We start from the raw sequence: 27,598 nt of genomic DNA, 5'->3' as shown, positions 1-27,598 counted from the left end.
GTTGAATGATAGGGAATACTATCGGTATGCTCAGGTCCATCATGCCTTGTGTTCCGTGTTTTCGGACGTGGCGGCTATTCCGGAGCATTCCCCGTTGGAGGACAGGATATTGGCCGGCTATGTGCCGGATAGCACCATTTCGCTGATTTATAAGAAGCTTATTAATGATCGGATGGGTTTGCTGGCTTCATTGCGGGAGACATGGATTGCCGACGGTTTAGAACTGGACAACGAGGATTGGGTGTCGGCGGTGGCCTCCCCGAAAGAGCTGGCTATCCCGGCCCGGTTGCGGTTCGTCCAGCTTAAAATACTCCATAGAGTGTACGTCACGGGGCCTGCTCTGATGCGTATGGGGTATTCGGTGGATGGTTTGTGTAAGCGAGGCTGTGGACTCCTGGGGATTTTCCTCCATATCCTGTGGGAGTGTCCGGAGGTGACTCGGTTTTGGTGCAGAGTGCATGCGGTGTTAGAAGTCACGCATGTTGCCTTGTTGCCGGAGGCACGAAGATGTTTGCTGAATGTCTGGGAGCCGACTGATTACAATGTGACGCAGACGCAATGGGTGACTCTGGGCTATATGGTAGCGAAGCGTGACATTGCACAATTGTGGGGCTCCCAGAGGCCACCCACGGTCTCCGAGTGGAAAGAACACATGGACTGGTGTATGTTCAGAGAGAAAACGGTGTATGTGGCGAGAGGCAAGCCTGGGAAGTGGATTAAGGTGTGGGGTCCCTGGAACTCCTATCGTGGAGGTATATGCGCCCCGCCTCAGATGCGTGAGATAGATGCCGCTCTGTCTCCCTAGCCCGCGCATTCCTGTATGCTCCTGCGACATGCGAATTTGATTTCTTCGCCCTTGCCCCCCCCCCCCTCTGTCTACCCGGGTTGGATTACTCCCTCGATACGAGGGGCACATGCTACTGCTATTAATTTCCTCTGCCTTGTGTGTTTGCCGTTTTTCGTTTCCTAAACATATGAAACCTTTCTTGTTTGTTTATGGACTGCGGCCGACTGCGATGATTAACTCTCCAGTGACCCCTTCTTTGTTGCTTCATCGATGTGAATGTTCAGCTGTGCCTAGGGTTACACTGCATTTTAGCGGCCGGCCTGTTGGTTGTAGGCCCATACTTGTATTTCTTTGAAATTGTAATACAGGTTTTTAAAAAAAAAAAAAAAAAAAATACTTTACAGTAAAATGTACAATACCAGGGGTTATTTGCTCACTGTACAATAATGGAGGTTAGCAGGGAAATTTACTACTAACCATTCTGGCAAACTTACTGATTTAGATTCAAATATAAGTTTTATGAAGCTAGAGTAACATGATATGGAAAACAGCCAAAAAGAGGAACACATAGATACAGGAAGGGGCTTTTGGACAGACTCTTCCGGTCATTTGCTACTGTGGTCCAGCTGCCTTTGGATATTGGCTTCAACAGCGAACATTAACGTTTGTATCAGCCCACAGCATTTCACAGATTTACCCTAATCTGAAAGGTAGTTCACATACACCTTGCCTTTAATTCTTCTCAATTTTTATTTACATTTTCTGTGGCAAGAACCACTAGGATGCTCCATTTCCTTCAAGCACTCCCATACACAACTATTGTAACATTGAGACCATTCCAAGATTGCTGGCCAGGTGTACACACACACTGTTGTGGGGGTGTGAAGATATTTTGAATACATAAGCAGACTTGATGTACAAAGCTAGGCAGGTGTGCTTCAGGCTGAAGAATGTACTAACCAACAGGTGTGTAGGCACATAACCACTCTCCTCAGGACATTCCAGCAAGTTTAGTTAGTAGATTATTGTGCTAAAATATGCAATGCAGTCTCAGTGGTTGGGGAGAGGTCACCATATCTCAGTGGTAGGTGCTCATATGCTGCACAATTTCACTCCTGAGAGCATGATAAATATCCACCCAATGCCTTGAAAAGTCCCACTAGGAGAATGATACACAACACTCCTCAGCTGCACTTTAGCCATTTGTTTCAGACAGTGCTGGATACTTACACAGTGGATATTAGGTGGAGAATGAGGTACTCTGCTGCCAGGCCATCCCCCAGAAGGGCATGAGTCAGGAATCCCAGGAGTTCTGCTCTCACCGAAGAGAGCTCAGACATGAAATTGGAAACCACTACAGAAGAAATGAAAGGATCAGATGAGTTCAGACCACTTCAACGAAACTCCTACCCATGATCATCTACCCTCCTCCCCATCGGTCACTTCTCCAAGTTGTCTGCAAAGAGTATAACAAAGGTGTAAGTACCAATTCACAGATGACATATGGGGAACCCACAATGTTTGTGGTATATTCCAAACTTTCTTTCATGGGTTATTTCTAAACCTGGGCACATGCTCCGGTAACCAGTATTTAATGGGGTTTTTACTGTCTAAAGTGCCACATAAATATAGAAGAAATAATTATATTTTGAGGCACACCGGATGCCAATATACTTGGTTTTAGTGCATATGCATTTTCTCTGGGACATTTACCTTACCTTTGCTGCAATGACAAGCAAAATTGATGCTAATAACAGACATGTCATTTTTACAGACAAACTACTTGTCAGAGTTATGTTTATCAAGGTAGTCATCAATAATCTATAAATAGGCAATTCATTCATGGCCGCATTTGAACTTTGATTCATGTCATACCTGGATACGGATTAATCCAGTCTATCTAAAATAATATAAAAATGAATAGTGCGTTTTTCGATGCACATCTTGATAGGTTTATAGAAAATGCAGAAATAGAATTTTGGGGCTAGGACAAGATTTTTTCTCTTGCTAAGAGTCCTGAGCATAGATCTTCTGAATTAAGATTCCCCCTACCCAGAATATAGATTCTCAGCACTTTTTGCTTCGCTGTGAGGTGCTCAATTGGTTCAACAGGGTTCTTTTTAAGCTGTAATATGTGAGTATGTGTTTGTCTGGCCTTTGGTTCTGCGCACAACCCTCCCCGCAGCCAGTCGTGCCCTGTGCTCCAACCCCTCTGGGGCCAGCCAGCCCTCCCACCCCAACCCAATCCAAACAGACCCCACCCTTCCCTGCCCTTTTTCCCCCTAATGTTTTATGTATCCTGCTGACTCTTGTGGGAGGAAGCATGTGGCACTGATTTCCGTGGCACTACAGTGACATTCCAGAACCACAGGATCGCGGCATCCCAAATGTTTTTTTAAATTACATTTTTTAATTGACCCCATGGGAGGGGTGCCCTCTGGAACCCCACCACCTCCCTACCCTGTTTTTTTACCCACCATTTCCCTTCCCTGTTTTTTTCATACCTAATTTTCCTTTCATTTTCATGAGACAGTGACAGTCCCTGAGTCCAGTACAAAATATCTCTTCATGTTGTGGCTAACCAATCGGAGTGCGAGCCCCCATGCAACTCACAGGAGCAAGGCAGCAGATTGGGTAAAAAGCCTCCTCTGCCAATCAGATTGCTCCATTTGAAGTTGTGCTCCCACAAGATTAATGCAAACAAAACTGTACAGATTCACATATATTTTTAACTTTAATTTATCAAACACTACTGAACAGAATTAAACCAATTCATAAAAAGCACTTTTTGGGAGTAAAGATCTAGCTTTCTGCCATTTTTGTGTAATTCCGTTTAGCCATTTGGAATGTAGCGCTATTAAAAAACCCCTATGGAAATTGAATTGGGAAACACTGCTTTGGGACCATCCTTTTTCCTTGGCCCCCACTTGATGGATCACCGAGATGGATCAAACAAACTTTCAAGGACTGAGCTAAAGTTGATTAGCTCTTTTTAGAAAAAGTTTCGTAAAGATGTCAAATTACACTAAAGTTAAAACAAACAAAAAAAAAATCCTGTAGTAACTAAGTCCTAACTATAATTTCACAGCTGCGACGGCTATATATTTGACCTAATAGCAAACTGTTAATATCTATAACTATAGATTACTATATATAATTACTTAAGCGCAAACTAACAGCAGATAGAAACCAAGATTGGTGGCTGGGTTTGGTCAGTGCACACAAACCCAAGTCTCTCAAATGTTTATTCAGAACAATCTGGGGAAATCGTGAGCTCAAACAGACATTAGGACGCCTTATGGATCATGAAATTAAAAGCAGTAGAACTAGTACGGAATACGGACAATGAACTGAATTATTTCTTAGGCGATTCTTGAAGATTATTGTAAGTTACTCAACAGAGTCGTGACCCACTGTTCTATTGAAAACCTTTTATAGATGTTATTATAGTAAGATTTGACATTACACACCTAGGCTTTTATGCTGTATGCAAAGCAAATATGATCAGCCTTGATTCATCACTTGATATATTTACCTGTTTGATTCCCAATTAGGATCTTAGTTAAATTGATTTTGTCCTCTTATTTACATAATCATGCCTTTTCCAAATGACACTAACATGGAGGCATTAGTGACTGTAGAATTATACAGACCCTTTTTGGTTTTGATGCCACGGTGGCCAGAGTAGTCTTTCATAATATATATCTGAATACGATAACTCTTATTTAGGGATAGATCGCTACGGTGGGTGATGTATTTTAGACTGACTCCCATAATCGGGCTGCCTTCTTTACTTCGATAGTAGGTGTTGCAAGTGTTTCCTGTAGGAAAGTGGCCCTATATATACTGTTCCCAAATAGTTAGTGTGTATAGGGTCCACAGTCCCCAGAGGTTTGGCAGGGGCTGAAGTTAGCTATAACCATACTCTCTAAAGTGGTAGCTTGGTCGAGCAGTAAGGCAGTATCAGAGGACAGTGTAAAGCATTTGTTGTACACACTCAGTCAGCAAATGGTCTCACACACTCGAACTGAACTCTAGGCCAATGGTTTGTATATATACATATAAGGTTGTTTTAATTTAGAACCAACAAAAGGTATCAAAATATACTTCCTCAGAATGAGATGCTTTAGTTAAATACTTTGCAAAGGACAATTGACCTGGAATGCAATAGTTACAGTTTGATGCAATAGGCAATACAATTTCAAACACAATAGTACATTGAGCTCAATGGGAATTTTAAGTTATATGCAATTGATTACTTTCAGGATTACTTTTCTAACTCCAGGACTGGATCCTGGATTCAGCCCTGGGACAGTTCTTGGAAACGAGTAAATACTTTTTAGTTACTGTTGTGATTTTTTAGCAATATTTAGCTATTTTAAAAGTTGACAATTAGAAACTTTTTCTGATCAAATTACCCATGTTATCCTATAGAAGGAAATTCACTTAGCAGGTAAGTGGGGTTATGGTTACTTTTTCTAGGTCAGTGTTGGATTCTGGATCCAGCACTAGTGTACCACCTGTAAGCAGTTGAGAAACTGCGTTTCAGTTATACAGGCGATGTTTAAGGAATATTTATAAGTTTGCAAAATCGACACTTAGAAGAAATTTCACAGAAAAACAGTCAATGGTTTCCTATGGAAGAAAATTCGAGTTACGGGTAAAGTAGGTTCACGTTACTTTTGTAATCCAGTGCTGGGCTCCTAGGCTCAGTACTGGGACATCTATCTAAAACAGGTAAGTAATTACGTTTTCACAGTTGGTACGATTTTTAAAGAATATTTGTAGTTTGCAAAAATCGACACTTAGAAGAAATTTCACAGAAAAACAGTCAATGGTTTTCTATGGGAGAAAATTGAGTTAGTGGCAAGTATGGTTGGGAGTACTTTTCAGGGTCAGTGCTGGGCACCACGATCCAGCACTGGGATCTCTCCTAATAGCAGGTGAGTATTTCCGTTTTCATTACTCGGTTGATTTTAGTTGAATATTTTAAAAAGTTTAGAAACTCCACACTTAGAAGAAATTTCAGAAGAAGCCAGTCAATGTTACCCTATGGAAGAAAAGTGAGTTATCGGCTTTTGGGTAAGTACTCGACTGGCAGAGTTAAGGTTCTGGGCACAGACTCAGGGGTCTCCCAGGGTCAGGTAAGTACAGTTGTAACACCCTCAGCGGCACAGGGGCAGCCGGGTGCAGAGTGAGTTAGGCCCAATATTATCCTATGGGAGGCAGGGGGGCCTCGGTTGGTGGCTGCTGACTAGCAGGACACGCGGCTGTGGGAGCTGGGCTCCTGGTCACTTGCTCAGGGCAAATGGGAAAGTAGGTAGGAGTAGAAGTTGCACTGCCAGGGCCACTCGGGCGGCTGGGTGCAGGGTGCTTTTGAGCCTTCGGGCGCTCAATGGATTGCAATGGGAAAGCTCAAGGACGAACAAAGGCTGCAAGCTCGGGGACGAAGATTCTTCAGGTGTGCCCAAAACTTCGAGAGGTAAGTTGGGTAGTTGGAGGATAGGTAGGTACCCAGGAGTCGGGCACAGGGGGCCGCAGGGTGCAGGGGTGCCTTTTGGTGTCGGGAAATCTTACCCTCTGTTAATCGCGGGGGGGGGGGTGTCCCTGGTTCTGAGGCTGCAGGCGTCGTCAGAAGTGTCGAGGTGGGTCCTTGGGTGCCAGATTCGGGGTCACAGTCGCCGGGGGAACGTCCTCTGGGTCTTTGTCCACTCCAGCACAGGCCAGGCTTGGCGGGTGCAGGGTTCGCAGTTCCTGGCTGAGGCCAGGGGCTAGATACTCGCTTTGAGCAGAGCCACTGCTCGTGGGAGTCCCAGATGCTCAGAGTCCCAAGGTAGCCAAGTCCTCCGGGGTTTGTGAGGTTGCTGGCCACAGGAGGTGCCGGGATTTAGCAGGTTTGAGGCTCAACAGGCCGGTAGGGCTCGGGCCAAAGCATTTGGTGTCTTCCTCTTCTTAGCAGCTGCACGGCAGGTCTTCTTTGCTGTTTCGGAATCTGGAATCTAAGTAAGGTTGAGGGTGCCCCTAAATATTAAATTTAGGGGCGTTACAGGTAGGTAAAGGGCAGGGACCACTGGGTCCCTGTCCTGGGGTGGGTACACCCCCTATCCTGCCACTCTCCTGTGGAAGGGTGGCAGTGGCCTAGTCCTGATTGGGTAGGGCTCCCCATCTTCAAGATGGCGAGGGCCCAGAGATGTGCTTCACCTCGCCTCCCCCACCTGAGGGGTGGGGGTGGGGTTGGCAGGGCTGGCACATCCCCTGTCCTAACTTGGAGTTTCCGGCCAGTCTTCCCACCAGAGTGGGGGTCAGGACCGGTGGGGGCCAGTTGCGGAGTACAGCAAGTGGTCTGGAGAAGCTCACAAAGGCGGAATGCCTTTGAAGCTTCCCCCTGCCCATCCTGGGGGAGGAGACCTAGCACCTCGCCCAGGATGTGCATTGTTGCAGGCCCAGGAGAGTGTGGGCTCTCCATCCAGGGGTCCAGCAACAAGTCTGCTGTGTGGCAGCCTAGTCAGCCTCTCAGACAAGACGTGGATTGTAGGTTAGGTTTCAGGGGGCATCTCTAAGATGCCCTCTGTAGTGCATTGTACATTAAATCCCACACTGGCATCAGTGCGGGTTTAATGTGCTGAGAAGTTTGATACCAAACTTCTCAGTCTTCAGTGTTGCCATCATGGTGCTGTGGAGTTCGTGTTTGACGAGCTCCCAGCACCATATACTCTTAAATGGCAGCACTGCACTTAGTGCCCGGGAATGGACCTGGGTACTGTAGGGGCACAGGGCTCATGCTCCTGTGCCCACACCACTGGCATAGGGCACCCAGCTAGAGGGGTGGCTGATGTATGCCAGGGCAGTGTAGGTTGTGGGCATGGCACACAGGGATGTGTGCCATGTCGACTGTTTTGTCTTGTACCCAGACACTCAGCCTGCAAGGGCAGTGTGTTTGTGTTCGGGTACAGGGTCTCTAAGGGTGGCACAATAGGTGCTGCAGCCCTTAGAGGCCTTCCCTGGTAACAAGGCCCTGGGTACCTAGGGTACCATTTACCAGGAGCTGACATGTGGCCAGGGTTTGCCAATTTGGGTTTTAGGGGAGGGAACATAGGCCCTGGGCACCTGATTGGGCGGAGTCCAGGGCACACTCAGTCAAAGTACATTCGGCAATTCAGCAAAAAGTGGGGGCATCCCATGCAAGAAAGATGGCACTCTAACATTTCCCTAACTTTTTAAAATTTAATACGATAGGATACATACAAAATGTCTGACACTCTTACTTCTGTTTAAATGGCGTCCTCATAAATCCAATTTTAATCCTACAAGTTAATTAAATATAGCAGCTATCCACACCACCATACAGGGACATATGGTGTACAAGGCAGCGGAGTACTCTCGTTTGGTGAAAGTTCTTCTCTTTTGACGTTTCTTTGAAGTTTTGGCCGCAATTGTGTAATATGTCTTTTATTTCGCTATGGGAATCGGTACCAAGATTCCCTGTGTGTGTGTATACAACGGCATATTTTTTGTGATGGCATTTAATATTATACATAATGTGGTTTTGAGTTATTGATGGTACAATAACAGAGTGCCTTTTATGTAATCGAATATACTTACTCATCTAGATTAATGTCGCTAAGTAATATAGAATTCATCTTAAAAATACGACTTCAATATGCCTTACCTTGGTGAGTTTTTAAACTTTGTAACACATGGTGATTTCAGGAGTTGGAACTTTGTTTTTTTGGGAAGGGTGATGAGCAGGATATTTACCTGGACAACAAGATATTTTGTTTAGTTTTTTAGTTGTGATGTTCTTTTCCAGTGTGAAAGGAATAAATCATTTATTTCCAAAGAATAGTAACTTGAATGTCATGATTTCAAGCACATGAGACACATGGTGTGCTATGTTCTTTAGTTTGGTTTCACATCATCTATTTATATCACGGTTTACAGGCATCATTAGTTCTGGGATGTCACAGAGGAGAATAGAGAACTGGCAAAAAATTATATCTGAAGACTATCTTTGATATTAAAACACATGGATACTTTATTTTACAAGTAGAAAATGTTCTTAGCTCCTCCTTTACAGCCCTTTGGGTGATGGTCTACGAGTTCGATTATATTTTGGTATTCTAACAATGCTACTACCTCTTCTAGCCCTGAGGAAGATTAGTCCAGCGACGAAACAGTTGGCTACTGATGTGAAAGACTGTACATCAAGGATTAGCTATTTGTGAATTAACACCAAGAAGTATACCAAATTCAAGCTGCTCGACAACTTGTGACGAAAATACTAAGACCACCTTTCTACTAACCTTGGAAATAATTGGTCTAGTGCTCAGGGATCGACTCGGTAGATAGGCTACTTAGTTGATGCAAGGGGGTACATAACATACATGGTGTCTGACAACATTAGGACAGTCTTGTTTTGAACAACTGTGTACAAATCTGAATACCAATTGGACTGCTGTCAGCTCTAGCAAATTGTTATGACTCATCCGTTGTTCCTTCGTCCAGGTACCCTGAACAGACGGGGGCGCTAGGTGGCGCACAGCCAAGATGGCCGCACACCTGTGAGGCTCCGGACGCCCGGTGAAGAAATCTGTCATAAATATGCATTTATACCTGCCCTCTTTCCTGATGACACCTGCTGCTGGTCCCGGAGATACTCCGGAGCTCCTATGCGAAAAGTTTCAGCCTCTGCTTTGTTTTCTGGGGAGCTGCGGCGCTAAACACTCTACAGGCCTGCGAGTCCTCACTCGTGCTGGTACTGCTGCTGGGCCGCATGCACTATGCGACCCCCCGGTCTTCCACGAGGTGCTAGGCCGCTCCGGCCTCTGAGGAGACTGGGCATTGGTTTATGGCAGGACAACTCGGCGCCGACCTGCGCCGACTTAGTCTTTGCTGCATCTGCCCGCTACACAGAGGTGAGCCGCGCACCATGCCTAGAGCGATCTGACCCCCCTGCACGCATTTCTGCGGCGCGTGTGGTGGCTATGCTTCCGCCCCTCCTAGAGGTGCGAGTTGGTTGTTACTGGCGGCAGGAGCCCGATATTTCAGGACGCGGCGCATTCTACTCCCGCACCCGGCCGCTCCTCCTCGCGCCTGGGAAGACTATTGCGGTCGATCTGCTTGTGCTACGTGAGGCGCTATAAACTGCTATACCCCCCCAGCGCCATCTGGAAGTTGGTCTACTTCAGCCGACTGCTGCACCCTTTGCCTGTTGCTGCTGAGACTCTTTTGCGCCTTCAGAGGAGCTGTGATTGCCCCAGTGTCATCGAGTCTACGCCCTGGCATCAGGCCTCTTCCGTCAACCTTCTGCTGTTTTGTGAGTGGTGGGCTGTGTCTGGAGGGGTGTACTCTGTGTGGCTGGCCCCTGTGGGCATTAATCTGCCAGCCTCCATGCTACCACTGTTAATCCCCTCTTTGGTTGGTGCAGGCCCCCCCCCCCCTCCTCGCTGTCTCATCTGACAACTGTACTGTGCAGGCCTTCAGCCATCATCTTAGTCTGCAGCGCACGCAGTGCCTGGTCTCCGCTATTCCACTGCTCATAGTTCTTGTCTTGGCCTTTGCCTTTCCCTTTCCATCCACAATAAGCCACCCACGACGCCTCGCTGAATGCTAACGGCACAGATACGTGAAGCTACGCCAACGGCGCCTCGGCTAGACACGGAAGGGTGAGCTGAACAGCCCGCCAGACGTCTTTCCTCCAGGGTCTCCTTCGTCCCTCTTTGTGCCTCGTGGTTAAGGGGAAGACTGACACCCCCCAGCCTCGGTTGACGTTTGACTCCAGGAAAGCTACTACACGCTCGACCTCTGTTGACTAAGCCATCCGACATGGCATCTCGTCCAGCCGCCTCGCAATCCTCTGGGGACGAAGTTAAGACGCTCCGCCTAGCGGTGCAGAACAGCTTGCCTTGACCGACTGGGAAAATGGACTCCATGAACAACCACCTTGATTTTCTTGTTCATAAAGTCGACAAGCACGATGGCCAACTCAAAGAGGCCGAACGACGCATCTACGAGACGGAAGACCGCGTCACGACCATGGATAACTTGCTGAAGGTTATTGCGGCTAAAAATGAAGACATTGAGGCACGCGGCCGACGCAATAACATCCGCTTAGTTGGTATACCCGAAGCGACCAACACAGGCCGTATGGAAGACTAAGTTGAACGGCTCCTGAAAGTCTGCTTTGGCGCAGACTGCTTCTCACCCCATCTGGTCGTGGAGCGCGCCCACCGGTCCCTGGGGCTGCGCCCGCCCACAGGTGCCCCCCTTCGCCCTATTATCGCTAGACTGTTAAATTTCAGATACAAACACATATAAAACGCACCGCACCTCCCCGCCAGACTTCACACCCCTATTCGGGGACATTACTCTGGGATGGTTAGGGGACTCACAATGTGAGTTTCTGTCCGCGCCTTTTTCAAGACGACGAGCTCAGGGACGCTATTATGCAGATGAGGTCAGGCATGGCCCAGGTCTCTGACAGCCTACCTGTGGATTTTTATAAATTATATCTCGAACAGCTGCTTCCCGTGTTGAAAGAAGTCTTCCTTGAAGCCCGAGATTCCCAAATCCTTCCACCTTCCATGAGGGAAGCTCTAATCACCTCATTGTTAAAACCAGGTAAGCCTCCGACCAATGCGAGTCCTATAGACCGCTGTCCTTGCTGAACACGGACACCAAGATGCTTGCTAAGCTCTTAGCGAATTGTCTGTGCCTCCTGCTAGATAAACTGGTCCTTCCCGATCAGTTGGGTTTCATACCAGGCAGGGCGACGTCTCACAATCTCCGCACCCTCTTTTCCATCTTGCAGACGGTGGATCCCAAGCTGGCACTGGCGGTGGTCTTTTTAGACGCCTCCAAGGCCTTAGATTCTGTGGAGTGGGATTATTTATTCGCTGTGCTTCAATGTATGGGACTACCCGTCGGTTTTCTCTCCTGGATCCATTTGCTGTATACATCGCCCACAGCGAGAGTACTGATTAACGGGCGAGCCTCGCCATCCTTTTCCCTATCCCGCGGCACCCACCAGGTTTTTTTTGCCCTTATTATGCCCTTATTTCCCCCTCCTTTTTGCCCTTGTTATGGAGGCACTGGCGGTGAGGATTAGACAGCACTACCAACATGTAGGTCTTCGTTGCCTGTTACGCCCTATCCTTATATGCGGATGACGTCACCCTTTATATAAAAGGCCCCCCGTCAACATTTGAACCCACTTATGCGTGAATTTGTAAGATTCGGTGGCCTCTCAGGCATAAACATAAACTGGTCCAAATCGCAAATCTTCCCCTTGACTAGTGCCGCTACCCCCTTTGAGATGGACTATCCGATAGTGTGGTGCGAGGACGAGGTCAAATATCTTGGGATGAGGGTCACGACCGACCGCGACAAACTCATGCGCATCAATTATGGATGCTCCATGGAACACATTGCTAGTTGCATTACCCGTTGGATACCGTTACCCCCAACTATGGCGGGCCGCATATTCCTTATTAAAATTGTCATATTACCCAAATTTCTTTACTTATTCCTGAATATTCCTTATAACCCCAGGCGCCATTCAATGGGACACACTTGCGCGAACGTATGAGCTGGGAGGTTTGGACATTCCAAACTTTGAGCTGTAATACCTCAGTGCACAGGAACACTTTGCTCACTATTGGTTACACCCCCCCCCCCGTTCCACCCCTCACGTAGCCACTGAGCATTGGTTATCAGATCCCATCCCGTTGGATGGTGTTATACTGTCCAGAGTGGCACCTCGTGAGAAAGAACCAACCCCAATTGATTGCACAAATGCGGCCTGGGTTCGTATTCTAGCACATACGTCCGCACCCCATCTCTATTCCCCTCTCCTTCCTTTGACTTACCACCCCGAAGTGGCGCTGCTGCAAGAAGGCATTTTTAGAAACATGACACGTGCACGGAGGATTCGCACTTGGGGGGGGGGACCTCTTTGTTAAAGGTAAATTTCGCACTCTTCAGCAGTTATGTCATGACCCTCCACCCTCTACCATGGACACATTTTGGTACGCCCGATGGAGACATGGGGTACGAGCGTGCCACTCCACGTTTCCCTCGGAGCCTCCTACCCTGCTGCCTCTGCATTGTGTGCTTCAGGCGAAGAACGCTAGTCATCTGGTGTCTGTACTTTACCATTCTCTGTACGCTGATTATGAATACTTGCCTTGTACTTCCAGTGCTAAGAGGGGAGTGTAGTTGGGTCAAGAACTCCTTGATGAGCAATGGACCTATTACTGTATACAGGCTGGGGAGGTCTGCTCGAACAGCAGGCTACGCATTATCCATTACCGATATCTTCAACATTATTACCACACTCCCGTGCGGTTACACAGATACGAGCTGCACGACTGACAGCTGCGCTAGGTGCCATGCAGGGCAGGCAGATTTTCTTCACCTTGCCAGGGCGTGTCCTGGGGTGTATGACTACTGGCAGCTGGTGTTTGATGCTCTTGATTCCATGATCACCGCACCCCTTCCTATATCCCCACTCCCTGCGCTCCTAGGCTATACTGCGCCTATCCCTGCCACACACAGAAAGTTTGTTTCCTTCAGCCTGGTTCTGGGGATGGCCTGCAAGTAGGGCCGTGGGCCTAAATTTTAGGAATGGTTGGGCGATATGATCCTTTGGCAAGAACAAATTTGCACGTATGCGGACTTATTACCTCGCACGTCACGACCCCGGGATATATGGGGCCCGCTAAAGTCATATCTGCTGGAACATCCTTTCACTGTTGATTCCTAAGCCTGCGTGCCTGGCACGTGATCCAGGGATACTTTCGCTATTCTTGTGATTTCTGGGGTGGGTAACCTGATTCTGTATTGTTACATGTACCATCGTACACTGAGCGATACAACCTGTTTTCTCTATTGTCATCAAATGCCCAATATATGCCATGCAGATCTGCTGTTGTCTTTGCATTTCATATGTTGTAGATCTTCATATGTACTATTCCTTGCACGATAATAATGTAATGTAATGTGCTGTACCTGATGATGGAATCACTTGTACTCGGCTGACGGTTGTTTAATAAAGAAATTAAAAAAAATAATAATAAAAGGTACCCTGAACAGACAAGTTGTTCATATATGCTCCCTAACCTACAAGTAAGGAGTCTGTGGTAATGGTCACCTGCTGACAAGATATCAGAAATGGTCGTCCCGAGTAACACATTTTTGCTGTTCCACCATGAGAGATCTTGCTGAACTCTGGGCTGTACCAACACTGGACTTTCCCACTAAACCATCACCAGTGACTGTTGCTTGGACAGATAATCCTGAAGTGGATACATATGCAGCAGAGCATGAGGCACTAAGGTGATGCAGGAAACTTATCATTTCAAACAGTTTCATGATCTTTCTCACTGATAGAGGATGTGAAGTCTGAAAAACAGGCAGCAGCCTTGGAAGTGCCATGACCCTCTCTTGGCTGCACATAAGCTTTGTCAGTCACATATTTTAGAACGACCACTAAAAAGGGTTTCATTTGCCAAGTGCATACATAGGACGTAATGGAATGGACTGTAAACCCTGACCTGTGCAGGAGCAACACTGCCCCCGGAGTGCATGCTAGGCATTGCTGATGGCTGCTGCTCCTTATCAATCATCCGAACATGGAAAAACATTAATGTGCCAATGCGGACAATTTTTCATGATAAACTGAAATCCATTCAGGACTGGCTATTGTTTGTCTGCACTAAAGTTAACAAGGAAACGAAAAACTTAGTCTTTCCTGTACCTAATTGAGTACACAATTATGTGAAGCAGTTCTCAAAATATTATGCATTGATTAGATAACGCTTCATCGCAGCTTGTAATTTTTTATATATGCTTGATGTAACAATACTTCAATGCAAATGCGGACACTTTTTCATGTTATACTGAAATCCATTTGGGACTGGCTATTGCTTATCTGCAATAACGTTGACAGTATACTATACATATGCCATGTATGTACTGACGGTTGAATAAACAAACAGAATTTGAAAGAAGAAAAACATGAATGGCACTGTGGCGTAAATGCAGTGTGATCACCGCTAGACCACTGATAAAGACCCTTGGGACTGTCATGACCCCCAGAGAGTAGAAACATATTATATATTAAAAGTGGCAGTCGCCACTGTGTAGTTATACACGAGTCAGATTCCATAGAAAAGTGTTTTTTGTTTTGCTAACAGTTTTGGCGGGTTGACAAATGTCCACCAACCTTTCCAAAGGATGATCTTCCACCTCCGCTCGATACGAGAAAAACTGTTAAACAGATATATACAAAATTTGTCAGAAAGTTAGATCTTTACTCACAAAGCGTACTTTTTGTGATTGGTAATTCTGTTCGGCCATTTAAGAGAAATTAGGTTTTAAAATGTATAGACATCTGCTTCATTGAGACTCCCACAAGAGTCCCTGCAAGAAAAAACGTAAAACCAAGCATTACGATTGGTTGGGCCAATGGGATCCAATAATCTGACCGGTGGCCGCAATAAAGAAAAATGTTGCTGCCACCATTACAGGACTTGGTCTGTGAGTCTTGAGAATATTTTCAGAAAGATACAGCAGGGGTAAGGTAGGAATAACTGACCCCGACTGCTTTTCCAGTGAAATCTCACTACCTTCCTCACGTACAACTTAACCTTAGTTTTTTTTTTTCAGTGAATATACAAACACATACTTGCATCAACAAAGTAACCCATCTACTGTGTTAGCTCACTATTAAGTAATTAACAGCTTTGAGTAAAAGATTACACTTCATAGTTCACTTTGAATATTCACTCCAAAAGCAAAAGGTAAGCTGCAGCAGTGAATGTATTACAACATTCTACCTGAAAACGTAGCACCTACACACTATATTCAACAGACGTTTACTGAAAGTCAGCCCACAAACACATACATTGTTACTAATCATAGTCTGTTACTGGCACTTACAGGGTTTGCTCTCCGGATCATGAATGCTGTTTGGCCACAGAGGATTAAAGTGCTGCACTCTGTGCACATGGACGGCGTGGATCCGGGGAACGAGCGACGCAGGGGGGCTGTGTACACGCTGCTCCTCAGCAGTATCCATGCACTCTGCAGGATTCAAGAGGGCGGAGGTGCTATCCCTGCAGGAAGATGGCAAAGTAAAGAATCAGGAGCCTACACCAAACAGAACAAGGGCAGCCCTATAATGTTCATGATCTAAGTTAACATTAGAAAATCCAGTGGTCTTAAAATCATTCTCTCTGTATTTGCGTGTGTCAGAATTGTACGCTTTTCAGATGGTCAAGACAGAAAGGACTGGAGGTTTTTGTGGTTTGTAATTCGACCTTAGATGCACAACAGCTGCAAAGAATGTGGAGTTTTATTCTGCAATGTCAAACCGTGCTGCCTGAAATCAGTTAGTTAGGAAAAACATCTGGATTTGAAAAAGTTGATGCTCTGTAGCCTATTAGTCTTATATCTGTTCAACCAGACAACTGTTGGGGCAAATGTCATTGCAGATCAATAAAATGCAATTCTTTATGAGCTGATACCCGATTTAAGTTCATATGAATTCAACAAGTTGTTTTCTTTTAATTGCCAGTATACGGTTCATTTGTTGTGCAAGCTAAATGTATGTGGTTTATAATACTGTTTGAAATAAGCTATTGAGCATAACCACATTTTTATGTTTACCCATAACATGAAGTACAGATCGCCATAAACAGTTTTGAGCTTTATTAAGGTTTAAACAAAAGTGCATCAGTCACTGTACATACTAAGATTTTCTGACTTTTCCACCTTTTTATGCTTCAAATTTACTGTAGTGTAAAGCCTAAATAGCCTACACTGAAAGGCAAGAAAAAAGGTTGAAGAAGTCTTCAGATGCCAAAAAGGCTAAAAATAAAAATTAAAAAAAAGTTTAAGACTACTGCACTGCAACAATGATCCAACATGCACAGCCAAGCTGACACGTACATGTCCTGGTGACTACTTGTAAGAATATTACGTCTGGTAGATCTCACAAATTAAAAGAAGGTTATCTGTTTATCAACTCTTGTAAGTTCTCAAGATAATTCCCATTTCATAAAGGTAAATTTGGAAGTAAACATGAGTTTTTGCCCAAATTCACCTGTTTTACGCTTGCTAGAAATGTGCAAAGGTTCCTGACAGCTGAAAAACAATTTAAGTGTGTGAGATCTCTGACACAAACGGAGTACATCCTAAATTACACTCAAGGAGTGGGAATATGGGTGCTCCAAGATGTGGTTACCCTTCAAACTTAGTCAACCCCACAATCAGGCACAAACTCCTCATTCCCCTTTGTATTGGAGAAGGTGTTGCTCCTCCGAGAAGGAAAATATTACCATGTAACTATTGGTTTGTAGCCTGTATTCTGCCTGTTCTGCAGGCAAACAACCACGGCTGCTAAATAAAGTCTAATAGAGGTGTATGCCAACCCCACCTTTTGAATACGTAAGAAAACACTTTCAGGGATTCTCTTTGTTTATTCTGTAATGGACAAAATGTTTCCATTTTGCTGCATAAACATGTTTGAGTGGTTAGTTTGCTAGCCTCTAGCAGAATCTGCATACACTCCTTCGGTAACCTTGCAGCCAAACTCAAAGACCTCAAGTAAAACATCACAAGGTTAATATCCTAGAGAGATCTGGATGCGGTTATTGACTGTGAAGCTGAGTTAAGAGGTCTGCTTTGACGGACAACTTTTTGAGTGGGTGATCAGTCATTCCCTTTAACAAGGAGTACAGAGGTTGCCTCACCGATGCTATAAGAACAAGCATCATGGACGTCCTTCTCAGTTTCTTGCCTACATAATACATACATATGGGATCAGTGGTATTGGCAGAAAAGTGTAACCAAAAACCTTGACCAGTTCATCCATAGTGCATTGCGCATCTACTGTGGCTCTCAGGAGACGAAGTGGGATATTTTGTGTTTTCTATGGCAGCAAATAGACTGTGGGTGTTGCATTTGTTTTTTTTCCAAAGTTCTGACAAATTACTTGGGGATCTATCTCCCACTGCGGTACCTGTCGTGTCCTACTTAACAGGTTGGCAAAGTCACTGTCCTCCTCCCGATGGGTACTATTGTTATGAGCTGCACCTAAAGTCAGATGCCCCCTATATTTTGGATGCAATACATGCCAGAAATGTCTTATCACTAAGAGTGTATCAAATGAACCAAAATCTGAATGCAAATTGGACCACTGTCAGCTCTAGGAAGCTGATATGACTCATTTGGTTTAGTATCCTACTGGGGTGTTTTTGTCCTAGGCTGTTTCCGGCGCTCATAAAATTATCTTATAAATTTAATGTGATACAACTTACCCTCAATAGCATTTCATGATTATAGGGTGGTTGATAGGAATTTGTTGAAGCCAAATACTGGGACGTTTGTACTCCCTTCTACTTCCGGTTTACAGTGCAAGACACTGCCGCGGGAAGAGATTGAACTTCATAGCGTACTCTCCACAAGGTAGGATTCATGAATGCGCTTGATAGAGCCATTCTATGAGGATAGGGGGTCTCTGCAACAAGGCGGAGTACTTAACAAGCCTGCCATTTTTATTTACAGGGAGATGCAAGAAATATTGGATCACCATAACGCTCTACACTGGACTTAACTAGAGTCGGTCTATACATAGCCTACAATTAGGTAAGTCAAGATGAGTCTCCCTTGATACCTAGCAATAAGGGGTAAAAAGTAAAAATTGGACTAAAATTCGAAAATCCACCAACAAGAGATAGTAAAACATGAGCTACTGGCACTAACTAAGGAGGACAAAATAGTACTTGACCAGCCGGGTCGGAAGTAGAACCGGCAGAGAGGTAAGGGATGTGAGATAGCATATATGTATGCACATTTATAAGGGTGACACCTGACCCACCGATATGATCTTCAAAATACTTTGGGGCTTTGGTCTGATCCCTCACTCTCCATTTCAGGTGAGTGGACTTAAGAGAAGTGACAAACCGTACAGGTAGGAGTGGCCTTTCAACAGTGAGGTGTAGGACATTCCTTATGTCACACAAGTAGGATAAGATAATGACAAACACGGGTCATAGTCATGAAAGACTATTAATGAGGTCAATGCTGGGCACCACGAAACATATTTAATATATTGTTTCGAACACAACCTATTCTGTGGAATTCTGAGTACAATAATTGATATGTGGATACAGTAGTACGGGATGCATGGGTTTCCACGGGACGGAGGAAGTTGTTGACTTTGTAAATCTTGTCTGTATATACACGCCATCTGATTTGGTGTTTACACAATGGTGATATGTTCCTTCACCTTGTTACATATATGGTTGATATGAATTGGTTGTAAAACGGATTTTGTCATGTTCTTCTAGCCCTGAAGAAGTCCCCTATCGACTAAACACATGTTGGCTGGGTATTGTGAATTAAAAGAGAAAGAACCGAATACAACGCAAGACAAAGAACCGAATACAACGCACCATTCTTTCTTGTGCAATGATTTATGTGACAATATTGTATTGATATATGTGTGCTTAGTATTGATTGCTACATGACTTATCTGGTGTTCTGTGTCCAGGTCCTCTGACCAGGCAAGTTGTTCAGATGTGCTCCCCACTAAGTGAGGAGTCATTAGAAATGGTCATCTGATGCGGAAGTTCCAGAAATTCTTGTTGCTCCACCATTTGAGGTAGTGCTGAACTCTCCGCTGTATCAACACTAGATCATCCCACTCCAATTAGATATTGCGGTCGCCTGTGGCCACTGCTTGGACAAACATTCCTGTAGTGGACACATGTGCAGCCGAGCATGAGGCACTATGGCGCTGCTGGAAGCCTTCATCTCCAATACTTTCTTAATCGTTCTCATAGTTAGTAGACACGAAGTCTGAAGAAGAGGCAGTAGCCTTTGAAATGCTGTAGGAATCTAGCTCTGTATAGGATATCACTAGGTGGTAATGCTGTACACAGAGTCCAGGGGTTCCCAAAAGTGTTCAGGCCTCAATGCAAAATCCAAAGTGCTCTATTAGTGGTAGTGAGGGTGAGCAGCCTTAGGCATACAAGAGGAGTGCAAGACATTAATTGCGCAACAGTGATCAATTTTACAAAATTATACATTGTACTTTAAGACCCTGGTCTTCGTAATAAGGTACATACGTTTTTAATTAAAAGTACTTTTCACTTAGAAAAATCAACACTTAGAAATTTTTTCGCATAGTCCAATATTTTCCTATGGGGAAAACAATGTTGCAGTTAAACGGGTAAGTATTAAACTTAAAATCCCAGTCTTCTTAGCAAAAGACAGCAAGGTCCAGGGGTCAGGTGAGTACCAAAACTGCACCACCAGCAGCACAGGGGCAGCTGGGGGCAGAGTTCAAAATCTGAGTTCGGTCCAATGCTTTCCAATGGAGACAGGGGGTGACTAAAGCCACACTGCTTGCAGGTAAGTAAATCAGTTTCAGGGGCCAAGCTTTGGGGGTTAGGACAAGCACAGGGAGGGCAACAAAGCAGCACCAAACATACACCACAGGGGCGGCCAGGGGCAGGGTGAAAATACGACGTTGGGCGCCCAATGCTTTTCAATGAGGATTCTTTGGTCAGCAAAGTGGCTGCAGGCGTGGCACTGGAGGTTGCAAGATGAAGACCAACGGCAGCAGAGGTAAGCTGGGATCTAGGGGGTAGTAAGTGCACAGTCAGTTCAGCTCACCAAGGCCCAGAGGCTTTGGGTGCAGGGGGGCCTTTTGATGTTGGAGACCTGTTACAGGAGCCGATCCTGGTGAGCCTCTGGATTTACACTGCAGGCGCCGTCGTGGAGGGCAGGAGATGTCAGCCAACGCTGGACACGAGGTCAGGATAGCCGGGGAGACTTCACTGCACAGGTGAGCCACTCAGACGTAGGCCGTGGGTGTCGTGTGCAGAGTGGGCAGGAGACGTGGATCTTCCTAGATCCGGAGTCTTTGGCGACTGTTGCTTCTGGACAGGTTTGCTGTCCACAGGAAATTAGTCTTTGCTGAAGGCAGCAGTCCTAGGGGTTTCAGAGCTCGCTGCTGCAAGACAGGTTGCAGGGTCGTCAAAGTTGGAGACAGGCTGGCTGGGGCCAAGAAGTGGTCTTCTGCTGCAGCATGTCTTCTTAGGTCGTTGCAGATGTGAGTGCCAGGTCTAGAGGAGACACCTAAATACTAAATTTATGAGTCATTTTAGGGGAGTAGCAGGTAGGGCCAACAGGCACCTTACCTGGGGCGACTACACCCTCTATTATGCCACCATAGACTTAGCCCTGATTGGAGGGGTCCCCCCATCTTCAAGATAGCGGGGACTGAAGGTTGTGCTTCCCCTTGCTTCCCACACCTTGATGGTGGGGGTGAACAGAGGTGGGCACACCTATCTTTTTAATTTTCTCGCCGGTTTTCCAGCCCAAAGTGGGGATGTAAACCAGGGGCTGCCATCTGCTGCTAACCGCAGAGGCTAGGGGTCGCATTACAAAGGCAGCAGGCCTTTGAAGCTTCCCTCTTCGAGCACCTGGAGGAGGGGGGGGGGGGGGGGTAGGGGGGGGGGGGGCGGGCGGGGAGGTTGTTCCAAGCTCTGGCTGCCAGGTGAGAGAAGGAGCATCATCTGCTGTTGCCTCAGTGGATTCGGGGGGCTGTCTGCTAGGAAGAGGGAGGCAGATCGTAGGTTTCTGGTCAGTTGGTGAAAGGTCATGCATTTGTTGATGTAAGCTGGTCCTTTGTTTTGAAAAGCTTTGCATGCTTGAGTCAACATCTTGAACTGGCATCGCTTCTAGATCGGGAGCCAGTGCAAGTTCTTGAGGTGCTGTGTGATCTGGGTCCATCTGATAAGGTGTCTTGCAGCTGAGTTTTGTATTGTCTGTAGTCCAGGAGCCAGTGCAAGTTCTTGAGGTGCTGTGTGATGTGGGTCCATCTGAGGAGGTCGGGGAGGAGTCTTGCAGCTGAGTTTTGTATTGTCTGTAGTCCCTTCAAGAGACGTACGGCGTTCCAATGTAGAGTGAGCTCCCGTAGTACAGCCTGCTGGTGACGAGGGCCTGTGTGACCGACTTTCTGGTGTTGACTGGGAGCCACCTGAATATCTTGCAGAGCAAGCGTAAGGTGTGGAAGCAAGTGGATGAGACTGCGTTTAGCGGTCTCTTCATAGATAGCTTGCTGTCCAAGATGTTGAGGCAGAGGGTGTGATATGTCAGGGTGGGGAATGGGTAGAGTTCAGCAGGCCACCATGCCGCATTCCATGGCAAGGTGTTGTTCCTAAAGAGGAGGACTTCCGTCTTGTCCGTGTTGAGCTTGATACAATGGTCCTTCATCCAGACGGTGGTGTTCATTATACATTTGTGGAAGTTGGCTCTGTGGGTGGGGGCGACCTCGGACAGTGAGAGGATGAGCTGGGTGTCGTCAGCGTAGGAGACTATGTTGAGTCCGTGCGATCTGACTGTTGGCCCTGGGGGTCATGTATGTTTAAAGAGGGTGGGACTGAGGGATGATTCTTGGCGGTGCCACAGATCTTCTTGGGTTCTGAGATGAACGGTGGGTAACAGATTCTCTGGGTTCTTCCGGTGGGGTGAGAGGGGGTCCACTTGAGGGAGTCTCCCTGTATTCCAATGTGGTGGAGTCGGTTGATCAAGATGTGATGGGAGACTGTGTTGAAGGCGGCTGATGGTCCAGTAGTATGAGGGCTGTCATTTCGCCACAGTCCAGAAGGGCCCTGATGGTCAGTGGCTGCGATCTGGGTGGTCTCTTGCTGTGGTTGGCTCAGAATCCGGATTTAGAGGGGGTCTAGGAATTAGTTGCGTTCCAGGTGTTCGGTGAGTTGCTGGCTGGCTGATTGGCTTCGAGAACCTTCGTTGGAAAGGGGAACAGGGAGATGGGCCTGTAGTTTTTCAGTTCTGCTGGATCGGCAGATGGTTTCTTCAAGAGGGGCCTCACTTCAGCTTGTTTCCAGTTCTCTGGGAAGGAGGCCAATGTGATTAGGTGTTCAGGACTTTCTTGAGCTGGTCGCCAATCATCTTGCTCCCGAGGTTGAAGATGTGCTGGGGACAGGGGTCCATGAGTTCATGACGGAAATTGTGGTTTGAGTCGTGAGAAGGTCCCAATAGGTGAGCAGGTGTTTGTGAGCAGGCTGAGATCGGTGAGGGGTTGGGGTTTTCGTAGACTACATGTCGTGGAAGAAGTCCAACAGGGTGTGTCACAATTCTTAGCAGGGGGTACTGCAGTTTTCAGTAGCTGTAGGGTTAGAGAAATCCTTCACAATGGCAAAAAGCTCCTATCTGCGATTTGTGCTGGCTTCTATGAGGTCTGCTAGGGCTACCTTCTTTACTCCTTTCAGGAGGCGGTGGTACTGGTTGAGTGCTGGTTTGAAGGTGGTATGGTCTCCTGTCTCTTTGCAGGTGCGCCACTTCCTTTCTAGTTGCCGGCAGTTGCATTTGCAGATTTCAGCTCTGGAGTGAGCCAGCTGGCTCTTTGTGTAGGTCCTTTGGATTTGGCTGGCTTGACTGGAGATTCACAGTCACAGAATTTAGAACTGCCCCTAAAAAGGGTTGCATTTGCCAAGGGCAGAGATAGCACTTTTTGGCATGAACTGCAAGCCCTAATCTGTGCAGGAGTGACACTGCTGCCTGAGCGTGTGCTAGGCACTGCTGATTGCTACGCTTTATAAGTCAATTGTTCAGACATGGAAAAATATGAATGGCATTGTAGTACTGAAGTGGTGTGACCACCGCTTGGCACTGGATAAAAACCCTTGGAACTGTTGTGATCCAGAATTGTAGAACTTTGAACTGTAAGTATTGTCAACTTACCACAAATCTGAGTTAGCAATGGTGTCCTGGATGAATGAGGATGTTGAAGTGGGCATCGGAGATCAAGGGTAAATCTGTGCAGATCACTCGCATGAAATCCTTCAGGGGTGTCATCCTGAAAACGTCCAATAGGATGTAGTGGTTTAGTGCCCTAAGGTCAAGGACAGGCCGCAAAGTGCTGTTCTTTTTTTTGGATGAGGAGTACAGGAAGAACAGGCATTGACCTCACTGGAGTGGGGACACCAGTTCGATAGAACCTTTGCTGAGAAGAGCCATTTCCACCTGCAGCAGTCACTGATGTCCTGACGGACTGCAAAACAGTGAGGTGGGATGTTTGGAGGTGGGCATGACACCAAGCAGTATCCTTGCTATACTATAGAAAGGACACACTTGTCAGAAGTCAATTCCTTCTACTGGGAAAGGAATAACCCAATCTGACACCCTTCCCCAAACAATTGTTCTGTGATTGGAGGGATTGTGGGTAAGTCGCTGTCTGGCAGTGGTGGTGTAGTTTCCAGGGCCACCTCAGTCCTTCCGTGACCTTTGCCTCAGAATTGTCCCCAAGTGTTCTGGGTCTGTCACTCCTAAAAAGGCTAATGCTGCCCAAGGGTATCTTGTTATACCTTGAGAAAAGTCAGACCGAAGTGGTCTAAACACTGCATTGGTTCCCAGACCACAACATGTTTTCCAGCTCCATCAGTTCTGAAGCGGTCTTTGTAAGGAGAGGGTGCATCTCATGCGTCACATGAAAATGATCTTGTGCAAGTTGAGTGGACAGCTAAGGAGTCAGGAGGTACATGACCCTGACGTAGGTTGGGTTGAAAGGGCCACCTTATGTTTTTTATCTCAACTGAGTGCGCACCACCCTGACCTTAACCGGCTCTCTGAAGTTCTCTGCTGTGTACTTAATCATGCCCCTGAGCATGACCAGGAAACGCACAGATCTTCGGGTTTAAGATAATGTGGTTTCTTTTTATATTCAAGTTTTATTGATTTTAAACACATACAAACAGTTCAGCAAAATCACGGATAGCGGATATTCATTTACATCATCAAAATATATGTGACCCCAATTCAGAACCCCTCGGGGTGTACAACCACAGGAAAACTTAAAGTGTTATTTATTTCCTTCGACAGCGCCCAGCCATTTACCCCACACCCTTCGGTATTTCTTGGGGCATCCACGCGCCACGTATAGAGCCTTCTCTTGTGTCGCGCACCAGTCCACCCCCTTGCGTCACTTTCCCAGAGGTGGTGGATCGGGACAAATCCATGCTGCCGCTATGTCGCACTTGGCAACTATCATAGCTGTGTTAAAGAAGGTCTTATCATTCCGGGACCGATCTAGCCCATCTGTTATCCCCAGTAATGAATGTCATGGGTCGTGAGGCACTGTCCACCCAAAAACCCCTTCAATGGCGCTCCAAAAATGTGCCAGCCGGGGACAGGTCCAGACCACGTGAAAAAGATCGAAACGTCGTTGACCCCGTACAACATTAACTCCTCCCACTCTGTAAAAAATGTTGAGGAGTTTCTACTATTGTTGTGAATGCGATGTCTTTATTTTTAATTTCACCATCACTTTTCACATCACGCTTATTTTCACTTATTGTGTGAGCACCTGAAGACTATTGTTTTGGAAATAAATATCTGTCAAACTGACCTACATGTCCCTTTGTACGTTGTTCATTGCTCCCTAGAGGAATTCACTTCCTATTCTCAAACATAGTGCCCCACACAGGGTCACTTTTTGTATGGACCTTTTGGCCACACCAGAAACATTGTTTTTCTACAACATTTCAGCGTCCCAGGTTCATGTATTGGGGTACCCTCGTCTCGCTCTATACTCTTTGAATGACAGCATAGGAGTAGCACATTATCAGGTAGTGAAGCATTTACTCAAGGTGTAATTTCTCCTTAGGGTCAAAATTGTAGTACTGCCAGGGATCCTCCCCATCATATGATAGGATTAGTTCAAAGTAGGTGTCTGAGGGTGGTAAAAGCACTCAGGATCAAAGTCACATGTATGTGGACTGAGTCCTATAGTGAAAAGACCTCTGAGTGGATGGGACGGAGTCTTTACGTTAGCCTTTATCTTCTTTATCTTGGGTGCAGGTTTCCCCATTGGAAACCCAAGGCTTGCCCTTCCTCGAAATCTTGAGTTCTTGGAGGATAGTATTAATGGACACTCTTCTGCTTGACCTGCCTGGAATCCAGATTGGCAGCCCACTTCTGAATAAGTCCCTTTGAGGTCTTTGGGTACGAAAACTGGTGTTGATTTTGTTGGGTTGTGATGCGGCATTTTATAATGGGCCCACTGATTATCTCCCCTAGAGTGGATTGCCTTTTTATTCTTGAAGGTCTATCCGGCAGGACGGGTAGATTCTTGTGGTCTCAAGATAAAAAGACTACAAACTCAGTGATGGTCCAACCAAAGGAACTTTAATTGCAGCTGGGGCAAAATTGGATGAGTGTATTCTCTAAATCCCTCCCCCATTCACCCCTCCTCTAGAGTAATTCTTCTACAACCTGGCACCTAGAAAAAGCCTAAATACACAATACCTTGGCACTCTTAATATGTCTCAAATTGTCACATAATTTAGACGAAGTAATGCATCCAGAGTCAGTGTGTAGACTCACAGGATACCAAACAGTCCGTAAACTGCACAATGTTATTTAATGCAAAAGATTTTTTTTTTTTAAACACACAATTTAAATACAATAGAAAAATGGGGGTGTAATCCAATATATAAATATAGTCCTTAAATTTCCACGGAGGTCGAGATCATATGGCCTCTTTTGTTGGCAATGATGGGAAAACAGCCGACCTGTGTTTCGTTACAAAGTAACTTCTTCAATGCTTTGAGTGTGTTTAGTTGCATGTATAATGGATGCTCCAAAATCTCCACGCGTTTATTTCCTATTCCTTTCGAGTATATGGGAATATTTGTCAATTCAAAAGAATGTGTGTCAAAATTCTTTTATGCGTAGTAGCTTCAGAAAAAGAACTTGTATGAAGACAGTTCATTCAGGGTTTGAGAATCACCATAGGCGCCAAACACAATGAGACGTATTTTCATTTATATATTAGGTGTGCTTGTCAAAGGTATGGTCATCTAGTTAACTTGTCAGCTCCAGGAGGAGAGGCTGTGATATGCCTCTTCCGGACCGGCGTGTCCGCCGTGCTCGAAGTCGCGACCTAATATATAAATGAAAATACGTCTCATTGTGTTTGGCGCCTATGGTGATTCTCAAACCCTGAATGAACTGTCTTCATACAAGTTCTTTTTCTGAAGCTACTACGCATAAAAGAATTTTGACACATTCTTTTGAATTGACAAATATTCCCATATACTCGAAAGGAATAGGAAATAAACGCGTGGAGATTTTGGAGCATCCATTATACATGCAACTAAACACACTCAAAGCATTGAAGAAGTTACTTTGTAACGAAACACAGGTCGGCTGTTTTCCCATCATTGCCAACAAAAGAGGCCATATGATCTTGACTTCCATGGAAATTTAAAAACTATATTTATATTTTAGATTACACCCCCATTTTTCTATTGTATTTAAAATGTGTGGTTTTGAAAAAAATCTTTTACATTAAATAACATTGTGCGGTTTACTGACTATTTGGTTTGGTTTCCTGTGAGTCTACACACTGACTCTGGATGCATTACTTCGTCTAAATTATGTGACAATTTGAGACATATTAAGAGTGCCGAGGTATTTTGTTTTTAAGCTTTAAATGGGAGCGCTTAGAATCTCTCGTTGTTAGACACCAGTAGTAGTGGGGTGTCTTTATTTGACTACCTTGAGGGGCACCAATACAATTAGTTCTTCTTATACATTGGACAGTTACTTTCTAAAATTAATGTGCATTCCTGATTGACCATCACTACCATTTGTGTGTTCAGTAACCTAGAAAAAGTCTCCGAGTCCCTACAAAATTTGAAGTGTAGCTGAAAGTGAGTCTTTCTAGGCTATAGCTGGCGATTCTGGTCAAATGAGTCAAACGGATGTTGATTG

At 45.7% G+C, this 27,598-nt stretch overlaps 1 protein-coding gene across 1 annotated transcript in view; it reads right to left on the bottom strand.

Moving 5' to 3' along the window:
* Positions 1 to 27,598, bottom strand: part of MCMBP (minichromosome maintenance complex binding protein) — a 176,227-nt gene that overhangs the window by 34,575 nt on the left and 114,054 nt on the right. Inside the window, exons 9-10 of the mRNA XM_085602822.1 lie at positions 15,728 to 15,903; positions 2,018 to 2,141 (exon numbers count right to left, since the gene is read on the bottom strand). Of these exons, the coding sequence (XP_085458948.1) occupies positions 2,018 to 2,141; positions 15,728 to 15,903 (300 nt within the window). The remainder of the gene's footprint in view (positions 1 to 2,017; positions 2,142 to 15,727; positions 15,904 to 27,598) is intronic.

Source organism: Triturus cristatus, chromosome 1_2 (genome assembly GCF_964204655.1).
Source record: "Triturus cristatus chromosome 1_2, aTriCri1.1, whole genome shotgun sequence".
In the NCBI taxonomy this organism is placed as follows: domain Eukaryota; kingdom Metazoa; phylum Chordata; class Amphibia; order Caudata; family Salamandridae; genus Triturus; species Triturus cristatus.
The sequence above is the reverse complement of the archived record's forward strand: the minus strand, read 5'-3'. Positions and strand labels throughout refer to the sequence as shown.